At 30.0% G+C, this 17,639-nt stretch overlaps 1 protein-coding gene across 1 annotated transcript in view; it reads left to right on the top strand.

Moving 5' to 3' along the window:
* The window catches only part of LOC126856246 (regulating synaptic membrane exocytosis protein 1), a 161,459-nt gene that overhangs the window by 124,376 nt on the left and 19,444 nt on the right, over positions 1-17,639 (top strand). The window contains exons 13-15 of the mRNA XM_050604587.1: positions 6,321-6,433; positions 6,552-6,616; positions 7,680-7,738. Coding sequence (XP_050460544.1) covers positions 6,321-6,433; positions 6,552-6,616; positions 7,680-7,738 — 237 coding nt within the window. The remainder of the gene's footprint in view (positions 1-6,320; positions 6,434-6,551; positions 6,617-7,679; positions 7,739-17,639) is intronic.

Raw genomic sequence — 17,639 nt, 5'->3', positions numbered from 1 at the left:
CATTAAACTACGTTTTTTTTTTATTTTTAGATAACACACATATAAGTAAATAGAAATTGTTTTTACATTTTTATATTACTATAAAAGAACTAATATTAATAAAGATAATAAGAAATAATAATTTTATTGAACTGTTCTATTAATTCAGAATTGATTTACAGTATAATGCACATAATATAAATATAGATACAAACATATGTTTCTTATTAATTTTATGGTTCGATAGAGGAATATTTTATGCTGCCTTAGATATTATTCTATACTTAAATAATGAGTAACAAAAAAAAAAGGAAAAAACAGAGAGAAATGAAGATAAAAAGAGCATTTTTCTCAGAGGGGCGGAGTAATTAGAACTCCTGCGAGAACAAGTTCTTACTAAATCGGACCTGGAAACAAGGACGAGAACGTAATTAAATATTGATCTTCCTTTTCTTTTTTTCATTTTATCGCGACAGTAAAAAGGTCGTAAACGGTTTTACATTTCACACGTCGAATTTAAAACGAATGCTGATCTTTCATCAAATGTTTGCGATAAAAGTATCGATTTAGAGATTTAAAAAACCTGTAAAAGTTGAAACTAAGAAGGAATATTTATATAGAATAAATTTGTAATAAGAATACAGTGAATCAAGAAAATAAGATTTTTTGCAATAAATTTAAATATTCATTATATTAATTTTTTTCCAGAATATTGTTTTCGAGAATTATAATAAAATTAAGATCTAAAATTTTTTCTATCATAATTCATATATCGTGCTTTATCCTGTCATAATGATACCGTAATACCTTGTCCTATGCCATATCGTCAGTGTGATTATTTATCGGTCAGCGAATTATTGTGGCGCACCGCGTACATACACCCGCGGTTAATAAACCGCGCGTGGGTGATCGCCCACGCGGTAATTAATAACAATAAAGCTTGACGTCGAGTCAATCGAAAGGCAAATCCACTTTTTAGCAGATCCTCTACGTTCTGACAATGTTTGTCCCTGACGTCAGGTGAGCGTTGTCGTCACATGGCTTACGTGGGAAATGAAATTTAACGTTCACGAGGACACAGTACGCTGATTAATCGTCGACGTGATTCAATAAACCTGTATAAGAAACTTTTATTACCGGCCAATACTTTCAAAGTTAGATCGTGCGTGATATGTGCACGTTTCGCAGATAAATTAAACTCTCCTGACGCCAAACAATGTGAAGATAAATTAAAAATACGATTTCTGCAATTGAATAGATTTTGTAGAAATTTTGTACAAGATTTTTGCATTGTTCAATTTCTTAAGAATGAATGAAAAATATATTTTTAAAATACATATATTAATAGAAATATAGGAAAATACACTTAAAAAAAGTATTCATTTTTTATTCAAAATAAAATAGAATTTTTTCATATTCAATTCTGCAAACTAAAATCCTGCAAATTATTCAAAAATACAAATCGAGAAATCAAGTTTAAACAATAACTTGGATTGGAGACGTCAACTTTCACGAGTTGAAAGTTGATGTTGGAAGATTGAGATTGGAAAAGAGATTTGAATGTTAATAGAATTAAAATAACTTAAAGTGGTTGAAAATAAAGTGAGATAATATAATTTTAAAATCATGCGCATTCGTTCTCTGATTCAATATTTCATTAATCGTAACTTTGTTATAAATCAAATAATTTGAGTTTATTTTATGAAAATAAAATTCTTTCTGTTTTAATTTAATTATGATAAAGTAAACTCGACAAAATGAATTTTACTGTGTTAAGTGAGACAAATTTTATCGGAAAATAAAATGCTATTTTATTACGCTATACTGAAAATGCTTCCATAAGTACATTCATGTATTTTACAATAATAATACAAAGAGGCTTTGTTGCCAAGAGTTGAAACAATTTTTTTTAATATCAATTTAATTTACAATAAATAAAAACGATAAATGAAGCATCATCATTCCCTCTTCCTTTTTCATTTTGTGATTCTGAACGAATATTTACGTCACGATACATTCACGTGACACCAACGCATCAATATTGACGCATAAATATGAACAAAAATACAAGTTAATCTCCAACAATTCTTAAAAAGGACATGTTAAATCGATACTCGCAAGTATTGTTGCTTCTTTTCGTCGATATTGATTGATTATTTCAATATTACGTTGTAAATTACTTCTTATTAATAAAGATATGTCATGGCTGCGTATTTGACAATTCAAATATTATATATGTATAATTTTGATTTAATTGATTTTGAAAAAACAGGTAATACATATTATTATATTACATATAACTAATTTTATAATATAACATGTATTTTATAATAGATGCGTGCCCTATTCGCATGTCTTATTCGCGTGTCCTAATAGAATGCCCTAATATAATGCACCGTAGATTGTTTCCGTTAGTCCAGTCGGACTTACCTTTGATCCTGGCCATATTCATTCTGGCTATATCTAGCCAGAGCATATAGCTTCGACCCCCATAAGAGGTCGATGAAGGAAAAAAATTCCTTCCGTTGCCGGCTAATTATTGTCGCCGGAGTACATGAGCATAATTTTATGTTCGTTTATGACATGACAGATGGTCATGCATGGTTTCAATAAATTGCAAAATTTGATAAATGAATAATTTGACTGAAAGTCAAATTATCAATCAAATTTAATAATTGATTGTGAAGTAATAATATTTAATCATAATAAAATAAAATTAAATAAAATTATAAAAATATATAAAATAAAATTAATAAATACTATAGGATTTATATAAGTAATTTATGTTAAAATAAATTAATAAAACATTTATGTATCATATAATTTAAATAATTTGACTGAAAGTCAAATTATCAATCAAATTTAATAACTGATTGTGAAGTAATAATATTTAATCGTAATAAAATAAAATTGACTGTCTATTTTTATATAAATCCTCTCTTCTACATTGAATTACTAAAAACATTAACCCTAATACTCATATTCTCAAAATTAATAAATAATATGAAAAAAAAATCATACCCTAATAATATTCTAATATTAATTCAAATTAAATCGTTAAACATAAATTTAAATAAAAAAAATAATCTTATTAAAAAACAAATATTATAATAAAATATAATCTTTAATTTTTTTTATTAATAGATTTATACGCTACGCGTATCCTACATATTATATATATTATGTAAATATTATTCTATTATTATATTATTATTATGTAAATATTATTATATTATATTATTATATTATTTATTAATTTTATTTTATATATTTTTATAATTTTATTTTATTACGATTAAATATTATTACTTCTGCTGTCATAAACATCTGAGCGCTCACGCACACTACCAGGCGCGCGGCTCACCGATCGTGCGTCCAGCTAAAGATCGGCGATGATAGGCCAGACTTCACTCAATAATAACTCTTTTATTAAGCATTATAGAAAAAAATGATACAGGACTTTTCTGTTCAAAATAACACCCTCCACCTTTCCTTAAAGGGTGTTGCGCGAATTTTCGGACACTCTGTATATATATATATATATATATATATATATATATATATATATATATATATATATATATATATGATACCAAGGAAAATAATTTAACTGAAAAGAAAAGATTCAGACAAATTAAAAATATTTGTAGATTCTGACTTACTTAAGAAATGTATGAAATCGCGAAGACGTAAATAAATAGTATGTATTGATCAGCTGCAAAAAAATACGGTGATTCTAAAATGACTAGAAATTATAAATTCGGGTTGGCTTTTATCAAACATAAAAAATTGATCAAATTCTGTATTACTACGTGCCACCGGAATCGTTCTTCTCTTCCCTATAAATCCGTTTTCGCATCCGGAAATACAAAGGAGGAATGATTTGCACGCAATGAAAACCATTCGACGGGCATCTGGAAAGTTGAAAATGCTTTTCCCCATCTCCTGCACGAATAAATATTTCCATTTCGAAAGGTTCGCATTGCAGATATTTCTCAAAAGGGAAACTTGAACGTTGAAGCATCTCTAAGCATTACGTAATTATTATATTACTTTGTCCGTTGTTGCATTTCGTTAAATATCGTACAATACAAAATTTTTCTCAAATCTCCTGCTCTCGTTCTCATTTTTCTCGCAAGTTCTTTTTATTACATCTTTATATTCAGTCTGTTAATACACATACATGGGAAATTTATTTCTCGATTTCCTTGCGAGCGTTTTCGAATATAAGCCGTCTTGTCTTCGCAACGACGGTAAGGATAAATGTTTGCTAAAAAAAATTATGTGCGAGATTGTACTGAAGTACGCTGGTCGCAAGAATATATGCGGATGCTGTCGCGAACAAGCAAATATATAGTACATGAATTATCTTATATTCATACTGCCTACTTTTATATATTATATAAAGAGAGAGAGAGAGAGAGAGAGAGAGAGGAAAAAAGGAAAAAAAAGAGGATGTCTAATCGATTATTTTGTCATATGCCATGCGAATTTAATATCTTTCAGCATCATACGCGAGAACGAAAGAGTTATTAAAAATAAAATAGCACGGAAGAAAATATAGTAAAAAATTATAAAATTAGCTCAAAATATATTAACTGACTAGTTTGGGTCTATTTTAATACGATGTACAATAAATCAATTTTTAAAAGTAAATTTTTTATTTTAAAAGTTAATTTATGTAATTCACTTTTCGCTCTTACGCTTTTTACACCTCAACGAAAGGAAAATAGTCGTGCTATATCGATCGAGCTCCTTTTTCCACCGATATATATGTATTCAGCAATGTATTTGAATTCGAATCTGTTCGTGCTTTAATTGAAAGCTATCGGGCGCCGTAATTAACGCGAATCCATGTAACGTTCTTCAAAGAATCCGCCCTTATACAGCAGGTGTGGCGGTGAATATAGTTTCGGATTTCGCGTACAATATATGCTAATTAAAACAAACGTGCAAGTTTCGCGATTATTTGAAATTTAAATAACGGTCGATATGGCGATATTTTGTTGCAAACGCTATTAATGTTTCATTGTGTGTGTGTGTGTGTGTGCGAGAGAACAAGGAGAAACTCTAATCTTGCGTTTTATCATCGTGAATTTTCCACATCACGCCGCAATAATTATGACACGTTAATCGGATATTTAATTCTTTGTTCTCGTTAATTAATTAACGATTATTAATTAATTAAGCGACTGAACACAATCCAAATTGAAACTTGACTGCAACATAGCGAAGCGAAAAATATACGTATAAGTTTACAATAAGATATATCGTTAAAGAGTTTTAAATCTGAATCCGTACTAAATATCAATGAAGATCGGAGAACCGAGTTTATCAAATTCGCGCTTGCGACGATAAGAAATTAAACGAATCCACCTGTTTAATCACTGCATTTCAATTTTCACGCTCCTCCATCGTACGCGAAAATAAATATCATCTATCTGGTTAAATCAGATGGGCCCTTAAATCTTAATATCTCCCGGGCCGTAAGGATTAGCACAACGAATCCCTCCCGAAAGTTAACAGTTTACTGTCGCCCGTGACGACCCGGTCTCTTTGTTTCTCCCCACGGCAATCCGCTCAAGTAATTAAAGTAATTTAAATACTTAAAGGCGCAAGCGAAAGCGGGTTACTTTATGACCGATTGCAATTCAGTCTCTCTCTCTCTCTCTCTCTCCCTCTTTCTTGCCGAGACGCGTCTTAACATTAATTTTACCGCCGCTGGTTACAATTCTTCGGAAATTTTTGAGCCCTTTCGTTCATTTCGTTTATTAATCATTTTGCGTGATCCCGAGATAAGAAAAGATTCAAAAATTATAATCTTTTAATACATTCTTATGTGAGCTTATGTCTCTCGTGAATGATATATTTAGTTCAATCATTATATGCGTATATTAAATTTATATAGAAGAATATAAATGTATAATAATTTTGTATAAAATATTATCAAATTTTAATAAGTAATTTAATATGCACAAAAATCTTTCATAAAATATATTTTAAAATTTAGGGAAGTTAAGAAAATTAAGAAAAAGAAAGATCAAATTTCTAGCTATTAATATTGTCATCGCGAATAAAAAATGTAATTTGTTGCGACATTTCTTGTAAAAACTGTAAGATATTTTTATAATAATACACCAAAAATCAAGTGTCTCTGATTATGTGTATTAATTTGTATTAAAAAAAAAAAAACAATTAAAATGAGAGAGAAAAGGGAATGATCGTAATAATTAACGTCCCAAAGAAACATTTTTCTCATATTTTTGCATTTATAATTAACATTAATAATATATACTGTATGAAATGGCTCTGTGTGTGTGTGTGTGTGTGTGTATGTGTAGGTGCTAGAATGGTCCGGTGCATCTCTTATCGATCGGAGCTTCGAGGAGGTGCAGCAGATAATCGAGCGAACCGACGACGTAGCGGAATTGGTGGTGGAGCATGCGACCGATATGTAAGTCAATGCCATATAGTGATATTACCGTGAGTGAACAGACCTAACCGCAAATCGATTCTCTATATTCACTTCGTGTTTCCTGCCGACCGATTTCTCTGACGCCCTCGAAAAACAGTACCGGAGACTTACTAGACGATCCGCAATCTGGAAAGTCACCTACAAATTTGGGCCTTCTGATGGGTAAGTACCAACAGATAAATCTTGTCAAAAATGATTTTTGAAATTTCTTAATTCAAATTTAGTAGAAACAATGGTATCTTAGAGAAAATTTTCCCTTAGTACGTATAAAAATATTAATCGAGTCTATAAATAATTTTCGACAATACGCGTTGGCCGATGTAAAAAACAAAATTATCATAATTTTAAATTGGCTGAAAAATATTCGATTTTCATGTCCGAAATATAAATTCTATGAAAATATTTTTACATTTAAAATTGATGACGATCGTTGTAATAAAACATAAACTCTATGACTACACTCAGTTGATTTGATGACAGAAGATCGACCATCGCGAAACTAGGTTGTCATAAAGAAAAGAAAAGCCTATCATAGGCTCGATATATATATGTCGTTCTGGAAATAACTTCGAGTAGCACGCGTAGTGGTTTTTTATATAACGAATAAAAGTCCCAAGTGGTATTCCAGGACGTTGCGAGGACGAGAATGACCTCTGACCGCTGACACAGTTCCGTATTGACCTCAAGATGAAGAACGAATATTTTAGTATCCGTGAATATTTGATAATCACTCTATCTCATTCTTAACGCGTTTCTTTGTATAAATTCAGAAAATATGCAATTTCATGAAAATAATTTACCATTAAAAATTAAAATCGCTCGCAAAAGAATTTAAGGGGTCTCAAAAATTAAAAATCTTTTGTTTGATAGGTATTTTTACAATGAGAAATATGTAGTATTTGTATACATGCTTTTATCAATTTATTATCCTTAAATATTTCACATTTTTTCGTATATTTAATATTAATATCCCTGAATTTTATTTACACATACATACAACACATCATAAATACCTCAAATTCCCTTTTTATAACGCATATTGAATTTATCATCAATGATTTACATACCCAAAATTTTATTCTACAAGCTGTAGAATGATAACATTTTCAATCTACAATACATGTTTCCACGATTGTGCTGACATGAAACGAATTAAAGAAATGACTTCCAACAATCATTATAATTGTGCGTTACTGATACGATGCATATTGAAATATTTTTGCAGAAACCGAAACGGACAAAACGCCCTCGTCGCCGACGCGCAGGAAATTGCCAAAAACGCCGGTATAACGAGTTGATAAATTGACACCTACACGCATTGACCGTCTCTCTCTTTCTCTCTTTCTTTCATTACCCTACACGATGTACACGATGCATACGCAGACTCGGGAATAAGCACGCTTAAAAGCCGAGAATAAGAGCGTAAGAAAAAAAAAAAAGAAAGAGAAAAGCGCAAGGGAGCAGCTAAAGGAAAAGAAAAAGGCATCCTCCCTCACGCATCCTCTCTTTGCTTTTGTACATATAATATAATACGTGTTATTCATGTTAGCCATATATGAACACGAACTGATCGTGCACGCGTGTAAACGACGGATGTAAACGTGACGGGTGACATGTGTAAATGAATGCGTGAGACCGCGGCTTTCAGCGTCGACGCAAATCAGTTAAAATGATCGAGCTATGTGAATGTGCCGAAGCGTGTAAAAAGTGTCACGAATAATTTAAAAAAATGGTAATCGCAGTCGAAATGTCCGTGAGTCAATTTTGTCGCGTAAAAAACAACATGATCAATTTACATCTTCAACGCTTCGACTAATTGTTTAATTCCCTGGATTTGTCGCAATATTTTTTTTTTTTGTGCAATAGGAAATTAAGTAAAAATTTGTCCGTTCAAGTCTCTAAGTTTTTATATATTATTTTGTAAAAAAATTTTACAGTTAATTGCCAGTTTACAACTGCGAATTATAAAATTTTAATATCTGTACGCATCTTTACTATAACAAGTTTAATCTTAATGTTGATATTAATATACAAATAATGATGCTAAATTTCTGTGATGAAAATGTGATATAATTTTTCATGTATTCAAAAAATTTATTTTTACATTAATTGTTGCATTATTTAATTTTTAGTTCAATCTTGAATTATTCGGGTGCTCAACTCTTTGATCTAATAGCCGAATGGCTATCCAAATTACATCTTTCTCACGGACCGACAATCTTATCTAGGCGCATTGTCAGTGGTGTTTAAGAAAAGCTGAAAAGTACTCGGATATTCTGACTGAGCATTATTCTTGAAAAGTAAGACCACTCAAGTCACGCCAATTTTACCTCAGTAAAAAACGATGCGACACAGTTCAACCGCACATTTTCACTGATTGTGCGCGAAAACCGCTACATGTAAATATTGTACGTATATTGATGTAATTAGCTATGGTGTCCCTTTTTCCTCAAAACAAAACGAGCATGTTCTTCGTATTGTCGTCAGATAAGTTTCGATCGCGTCTAATGAAAAAAAATCTGTTCATAAAAAGACGAAGATAATCAACGAGGATATAGGAAATTTGAAGAATGTTTTTGAGGAATTAGATAATTGAAAAAAAAAAAAAATTGAAAACCATTCAACTCGATTGATATGATATGTAGTAATTGGTAGTTTTTTGATCTTTAACGATAATTTCGAGCTCGTGTGATTTTAGAATTCGTGATAAAAAGAAAAAGAGTGTAGCAAAAGCTAACGTAACTTTTTAAATTTTATGAATAATGAAGATACGAGGTTATCACAATCGCGCATTTCATGCGATACCAATCGAAGAAAAGAGATAAGAAAAAAAAAAGGGAAAAAAAATATTTGCAAAATTTCGTGATCCATCGAATAGACGAATCTTTTATTATAATCTTATATTTGTTTATTACGTTACATTAATTATTTTAGTTCGATTATTATTCTATTTTGAATATTTTGAATTAGTTCTCAGAGGGCGAAAGATAATATCAGAATATTTTAATGGCAAGCAGTAAATTATGTAACAGATACGTCATTCCCTCTATTGCGCATTTTCAAAATTCAATATTTCAAAAATCGAAATTTTACAATCAGTGTATTTGTTTCCTTTTTTTTACGAAAATTACACGAAAGAATAAAACTTGATGAGAAAATAGCGATCGTCATATATCATTGGCTTACGTGAGTTACAAGGAATTTATTGCTAATTGCTTTCATTTTGCTTCATCCCCTTTTGTCATTTTTATCCGTTATCGCGGTGATTTAAGGATCACAAAGTATCCTATATTAGACACAGAGTTTTAGCAAGAGTAAGCGAAATTATTAGCGGAATTAGCTTCTTGTCGCATTTGTAAAAAATTTCCTCGAGCCACCTATCAGATGAAATTTAAGGAAAAGACTGTTTTTTGTGTATTATAGCTAGTAAAGAAAAAGAAAAAGACGACGAGGTTCAACCAGTGCCGTGAATATCCGATAATATGCTGTTCTAATATCACATGATATAGTATGTATGCTGTTTCTCAATCGGTGATAGTGATCTTAGCCGTTTGTATACTCGAATAATAATGCAGTAGCGAAAAATAAGCTACATAAATATCGCAATTATTACACCAGACTGTTTACCTTTAAAGTTCACTCAACAATCGCGTAATATGATGTTCCTATAAATTTACAATTAAAATGTTATGGTTAATGTATTGCTGAAAACAAATATCTCCCCGTTATATGATCACATTTGACACTTTTACGAAAATTAGAAAACATTTTTATAAGGACATCAATCTTGAACAGCTGTACTTAAAAAAATAATTTAATACAAACATTATAGATAAATATAAAAACATAAAGATAAAAATAAAAAAGTATATAAAAACAAATATAGTGCCGATTTTATATATCGGCATATTTATATATTTGTGTATTTACTTAGAGTTTTACGTAAGATTATGTATATTAATGATATTTTTGATTGATTAAAATACATGAAATTTTTTGAATTCACGGCACTGCTTTCTACCGTCTAATATCGATGATAAGATTTGACACGAAAACAACTTTATTACATATATGATCCCTTTATAGGCCATATAGCAGCACTCGTACAATCACTAGCAGAAATGCGCGTTACGGTGTACGCCAATTTGATTTCTTCGGCGCAATCGCGGGGGTGTTCGGTTATCTTCATATATTTGCGGGATTGCAAAAAATATTAATACAAAACATAGAAATTGAGATAGATCTCTTATTAAAACTTTTATTTGGTTATTTAATGAAAAATTCCGTACTAAAAAAAAAAAATTAATGTATTTTCTAAAGCAATTATAAAATAAATGACAAAATTTAAAACAATTACGAATAGCATAATTATTGTTATTTCTTGTTGTTTGAACAGATATGCATAAATATGATATCTTGTATACATTGTTGTTACTATTATTGAAAACTATCATTGTAAATATCAATATACAAAGAGATTGATCTTAAAAACTCGCTCGTAACATCTCCAATTAAAGGGCATTAAAGTTTTCCATCAAAATGCGAACCAATTAATGGAATGCATATTTTAATATATCTGAAATTTGTCCTTTCAAAATAATTAAAACTGAAAGTTTCTTTTTCAATTTTTTTTCTCTCTTTTCCCAAGCATTATTAACACAAAATTTCGAATGCTACCGAGACCTGTCATGTGCTAAAATAATTAATCTATAAGCGATCGAATTACCCCTCTTCCTCCCCGATCTCGTCTGACGCGTTCACTCTCAGCCATTAATTTGATTGTTTGCCGATGCGTCGTTCATTTTGAAGCAACGCTATTTGATCAGTCCCCCCGATTAATTATCGCAAATGAACATGATACACGAATCGGTCGGGTGTGTAATTATATCGATTAAACCGCGAGCTTATGAACACCTCCGTCCGTCGGTTTCGCAACGCGACACCGCAACCGATTTCTGTCTGAAGAATGAGAAAAGCTTTCGTACAATCAATCGTAGAAAAATCGTGTGAGTAGCGCGTTGCTCGTATCGCCTTTGAGGATTTTTATGAGAATCGTCAATTTTTCGCGAAAAATTCATATGAATCGCGAGATTATTACGTGAGAATCTGGGAACAAGTGATTAAAATAAATTTTAATCTACAAAGATCTGTCTTCTTCGTCGATGAACTTTCATTTTAATATTATAGTTAAATGTGCTCGCACATTTATGTAATCATATTTCTATTTAAAAAAATTATATATTGATCTTCTCACACACACACATATGTACGTGTGTTTCGTTGCGCTATTATGTTATAAAAAACAATTTTATTATATAAATTTATTTTAAATTAAAAGTATATTTTTAATTAGCATGTGAAACCGTACAAAACACATCGGCACATCTCTCTTTGCCTACTATTATCATACATAAATATTGTATTTAAATATTATAATATTATATATATAAAAAAAAAACTTTTACAGAATCACTCTCGTTTCCAGATTTATTTTCTTATTTTTTTCTCGAGACAGCGAACGAGCGAAAGCGGAAATTCACACGGCTCCTAGATATTAACGCGAGCTTCAAAGATGTAGAAGCGATTGTAAAGCACGGAATATACAGGAGAAAAATGAATTTAGTATTTTAGCGCAGTTTTAGGTGTGTATATTGGGTGTTTTGATAAAGTACTTGATACATTAATTTTTTTTTTTTTTTCTTTAATCGGCGTGCATCTACGAAATGGATGCTGTTTGATCAAAACCTGGCTTTAATCAATTTAATTAAATTAAAGAATATATATATATATATATATATATATATATATATATATATATATTCTTTAATATATATTTAAATATATATATATATGTATATATATTTATATATTAATATTTATATATTTTTTTTATCCCGTTCCTACTTTATCGCATAAACACAAACGATTGAAAACATATTGCTGCTTTTTACTTGTTTAAACAAATTAGAAAGACTTTGAAAAAAATAGATTTGCTCAGGTTTTGACTTAATTGCGTCGCTAATAATTGTGATGCGGTTTCGCCTATATATATATATATATATATATATATATATATATATATATATATATATATATCGTATAACACATCAAGCCGATCATCTTACGTGCGCGACCGGCAATGTAACTACTACTTGATCTATAGATTATTAGAAAACTTTGTTATATGGACCACTGTATCTCTCGCGAGGGATTTTTACAGTTGGACCAATAGGCGTCCATAGAGTATAAAATTCATTGAAGCGCAAGGGGCATGTATCTGATACGAAGTGTCATTTGTAACAAGAGAACAACATGACAAATTGACTCAATAATCCTTTTTACAAATACTTGATCCGTATATTGTGCAAACGAAAAAAAAATTTGAATTTATTCTGCGCCAATGTTGAGCAACATTTATTTTATAAATAAAAAGATAAGGTATATATATATATATATATATATATATATATATATATAAATTCTACTTGTTATTTACGAATTATGAATAAACTAATTAGTTATTATTCGCGGATAACGAATAAGTGAAACTTATTGAAACTTACGAAAATTGCGAAGAGATAACAACTAAGTGAAACTTATTTGTTATCTTTTTATTCGTTATTTAAACTTTTTAAATAAAAAAACGGACGAATTATATTCAATGATTTTTATTTAAATTTTAAGGTCCTGATGTTTGGTTCAAATCTAAAGCTGAAAACTCAAAGCTATCATGAATGTTGCCGCTTTCGTCATTATCAATGTCATGATCACAATAGAAAAAAAAATAAATCATCAATAAAATATAAATAAAGTTAAATAAATAAATAATTTACAGTCGAAAATTTTAAACTGCTATATAATGTTCTTACGGTTAGACTAAAAGAAATGACGCTAATATCACCTTTGTTTATTGACTCCTGGACTAAATAAACAAATCAGTTAGATTTTTCTAACGTTTATCTGGGCTGCAAGGATTAACTTAATAATGAAATTGAAAATTACGAAATTAATAAAGAAATTATAAAAATTACGAAAATTGTTGAAATATCAGACTTCCTTGAAGATTAAATAAAATATTTGAACATCTCTATGGGTTCAGAGCAATTATTTAAAAAAATATTATGTAAAAAATATTTATATGTATATTTTATTTATTTATATAAAAAAGTAATTTTTATTTTGAATAAAAAGTAACAAATAATAATTGTCCTTTTTCGAATAACGAATAACGAATTGAAATCGAATAACGAATAAATGAATAATGAATAACAAGATATTCGTTTTATTCAATTAAAAATTTATTCGAATAACGCCCAATGTTTTGCGCAATGTATATGCGCACATGCATTTATATTTAATAAATTCTATGTATTATAAATATTTATAATAATGATAATATTATATAAGAATTTTTATAAAAAACTTTCGCTCACTTTCTTTTGAAATATTCTGTTAAATTTTTTGATGTCTTGAGTATTATCAAAATGGAAATTTATTTTTACGATATGAATGCTTTACATTAGACAAAGATATTCTAATATTATACTGCATATCTCAAATTATAATTGCAACGTGCAATACATATGTCATCGCGCAATAAATTGACTCTTTGTATCAGATATATATATGTATGCATTCTTTGCTGAAAAAAAGCAGAATATTACCTACAAATTTCTACCTGTATGAATGTTAAAGAATCAAATGATATGCGTAGATTAATCGGGTATGTCTATAAGCGAAATTATGTGTTTTAAATACGATTATTGAATAAGATCGCTACCGCTTAGAATTAGATGCTTAGGGCGCAGCTTCCCCAAAACTTTCAAATGTATTTTTCTTTTTATCCCGATCTTATAAGCGTTGTGTTACGTGTGTGTTGACCATTAAAGCATTTACCAAAATAGCCGGAAGTATCTGCGGGATTGTATAAAATGTCGAAATTGATGAACTTTGTTGATTATATATTTATATGCTGATTAAATTATATGTATTATGCTTCTTATGAAAATTTTAACATTAAAAAATGTTCACTGTGTAGCTTGAAAGACGATGACATTTAGAAAATTTAATTTTTTTTTTTGGGAGGACATTCTCTGACAATAAATTAATTTTTATTTAATTATAATCAGTTGTAGAATATTTTATCTCTTTACATCGAATGGAATGTGGATAAAAATTCCAATAATAGTAATTCGGCTGCAAGTAAATAACATAGAGACACTCAACAATTATCTTAATATCGTAAAGCGAGCAATGTCATTTCAATTCCTCTATAATCCTTGATATCTCTCGAATTCTACTCGATCACATGAGCGAAACATGCGTATTTGTCAAAAAAAAAAAAACCTCAATCGAATGGCGATTTGGCAGAACATGATTGACATCAATCGCACACATATACAGTCGACGTATACAGTCAAGATACATTCGCGCTCGCACGCATCACAGTTTACGGGTTGAAACAATCGTCCGTACATTTATTTCGACACTTCCGGACACTCAACGAAATGCGCGAATATTCTTTTACGAGCCGGCATCGATCACACACGTGGCAGAAAACGTACTTGGCAGTCCTCGAGCGGTCGAATTGATAAAACGAAAACAAAAAAGTAAAAAAAAAAGAGTCAAGTACAGTAAAGTGCGACACTTCCTGGCTTGCTATGTGCCATCACTGAACTGGCGTAAAATCACGCGAGAACTGAAGTGACGTCAGTTGTCACAATTGTGACAGACGCAACTGACGTAAAATCGCGCGGGAATTGGGGGAATTGACGTTACCATCGTCCCTCCAATGCTTTTCGATGTCCGGATGCTGGATAAAAGAATATCGTCGAGAGAACATTGGGAGAATATTGTATATCAGACAACGGATTCCTTAGATTGTAAGCTTGTGCCGGATTATGCGCGTACTCGCAATTCGTATATTCACGCAACGCACGAGAAAATGTAACATGACGTTTAATTAGAGTTTATTTCAATTAACATTTGAATTTAATTAATACAATAGCAACACATAAATGTGTCAAATATTTAACACAAAAATTTTAACTGGCATATTTTTTAACAGGAAAACACAAATTATCTAACTAGGAAAAGAAAAATTAATTTCTGATATAGAAATTGCATTCTCTTTAATTTTGATGTAAACTACATATAATTAAAATCAAATGGGCGCAATTTATATTATAGTTTATTGTGTTTATAGCCCGCATGCGAAGTGGAAGTAGTTTACAAACTTCAGACTACGTTATTCAATATATTTTCTGCGTATAGAAAGAGAAATGGTGATTTTATTATTTTTATTACCTTCTGTTTGTAGATTCCAAAACTACTTCGAGAATCGTTTATCATATATCCAAATTTCTGTTTTACGATTTTATTGAAAATTTATTTATTATTTATATCAGCAAGACATATTATTATTTGCGTTATAAAATTCGATAAGTCAAATTTGTCTCTTTCTTTCTTCTTCTTTCTTTGATAATTATTTACATTAACGGACATGTCGATGGCCTGTAACTTGACATGTTGAATGTCGTTAAGGACATGACTCTGAGTAACTTTTTAATAAACAATCACCACCAATGAAATTACAAGGAAAAGTTACTCAGAGTCATATCTTTGAACATATCAAGATCAAGATCATCGTAAGATTAATGTAAACAATTATCTCATCTTTATCCTTATATATTTTATATATAATTGTCATTATACATTTATAAAATAATTGTAAGAGAGTAAAAGAGAAATTTATGTAGAACATAATTAAATAAGGTGTAAAATAACAATACTTTTAGAATTTCCGTAATCGACAGAGTTCATTGATAAACGGAATAGAGCGTATCCGGTTTTATCAGGTTGAGAAAGATATTGACACGTTGTACACTGATAAAAAAAAAAAACTTCTTTTGCGGCCCGTACGTTTCGTCGATAATCGAACTGATAAAGACAAGACAAATACATAAATAACATCTCTAATGCGAGTACATTTATTACTTGGCAATTTATAGAACTTGCACATGTAATAATCGATATATTACCTTATTGTTAGATACTGCAGCGTCGATTCTGAACGCCTTTAGCAAGTAACAATGTGAATCAAAGAATTTTGCTAATATAGGAAGGTAAAAATTGAATCAGTATTCTTGTCGAATCAGAAAATGTAGAAATTTCTATAATCTATTGTTTGCTAAATAATGTAATAGTCGTCAGTATATATGTATACATATAGCATATATCTATGTGGAAAAAAACAAATATATAGATAATTGTATAAATTTTAATATTTGTATAAATTTTAATATATATTAATTATTGATATATATTAGGGCTAACAAATTCAGGGTTTATCGATTCTTCAGTGCAAGTTCTACAATTGCAGCAAACGTTTGCCAATTTTGTAAAATCGCATACCTTGCAAATAGACTTAAAGTTTATAAAATAAATCACTCATATCGTCTTTAAAAATTCTTAGCTGATGTCTTTTTGATAAAGCAACATATAAAAATTCAAAATTTCAAGAACTCGCTTGCATTTGAAAATCCCGTTTTTGACAATCGCTTTGAGTCCTTCTTTGCAGGGTATTTGCAACGATAAAATTAGAGATGATAGTAATATCCAAAATCCTCCAAAACGTGACGTACGTGGTGGCGAAAAAAAAAGAAAAAGGCAACAAACAAGCGTGCCTGTCGCTTTTGTGAGAGAGAACGAATGTCACGCTTTTCGTTTGACGTAAGAGAGGCAAAACGCGTTAAGACGCTATAAACGCGCGTGCAATAAGAAGATTCAGAAAAAGACGCGTAGCATAAAAAAAATGAAAGTGTCAGTTGGGGCGAGTTGTGTCGTTGCTGTTCTCCTTTCTTTGCTTCATTGCGAATTAAAGTCGCCTGAAAGCGATCCGAAGCACATGTCAAATTTTTTCAAAACCTAAGATTTTTTTTATTTTCCAAAGAAGTGGAATAATGTCAAGCGGATTTTATTCATGCTAATATTGCGTATATTATGTAATATCGAAAACATTATGCGTATATTAAACGTTACGAGTGTTTGTAATTTTACTCTTTACACAATTGGATGTTGCACGACGTATCTGCCGACATATTTTCAAAATGTTTTTTGAATGCTAAAAAATTGGGGCGTTATTAAATTTAGTTTTTATTTTTAGTTTAAATTTTTTACTTTATTT

Source organism: Cataglyphis hispanica, chromosome 18, assembly GCF_021464435.1.
Source record: "Cataglyphis hispanica isolate Lineage 1 chromosome 18, ULB_Chis1_1.0, whole genome shotgun sequence".
NCBI classification, from domain to species: Eukaryota; Metazoa; Arthropoda; class Insecta; order Hymenoptera; family Formicidae; genus Cataglyphis; species Cataglyphis hispanica.
This window is presented reverse-complemented; position numbering and strand designations above follow the sequence as displayed.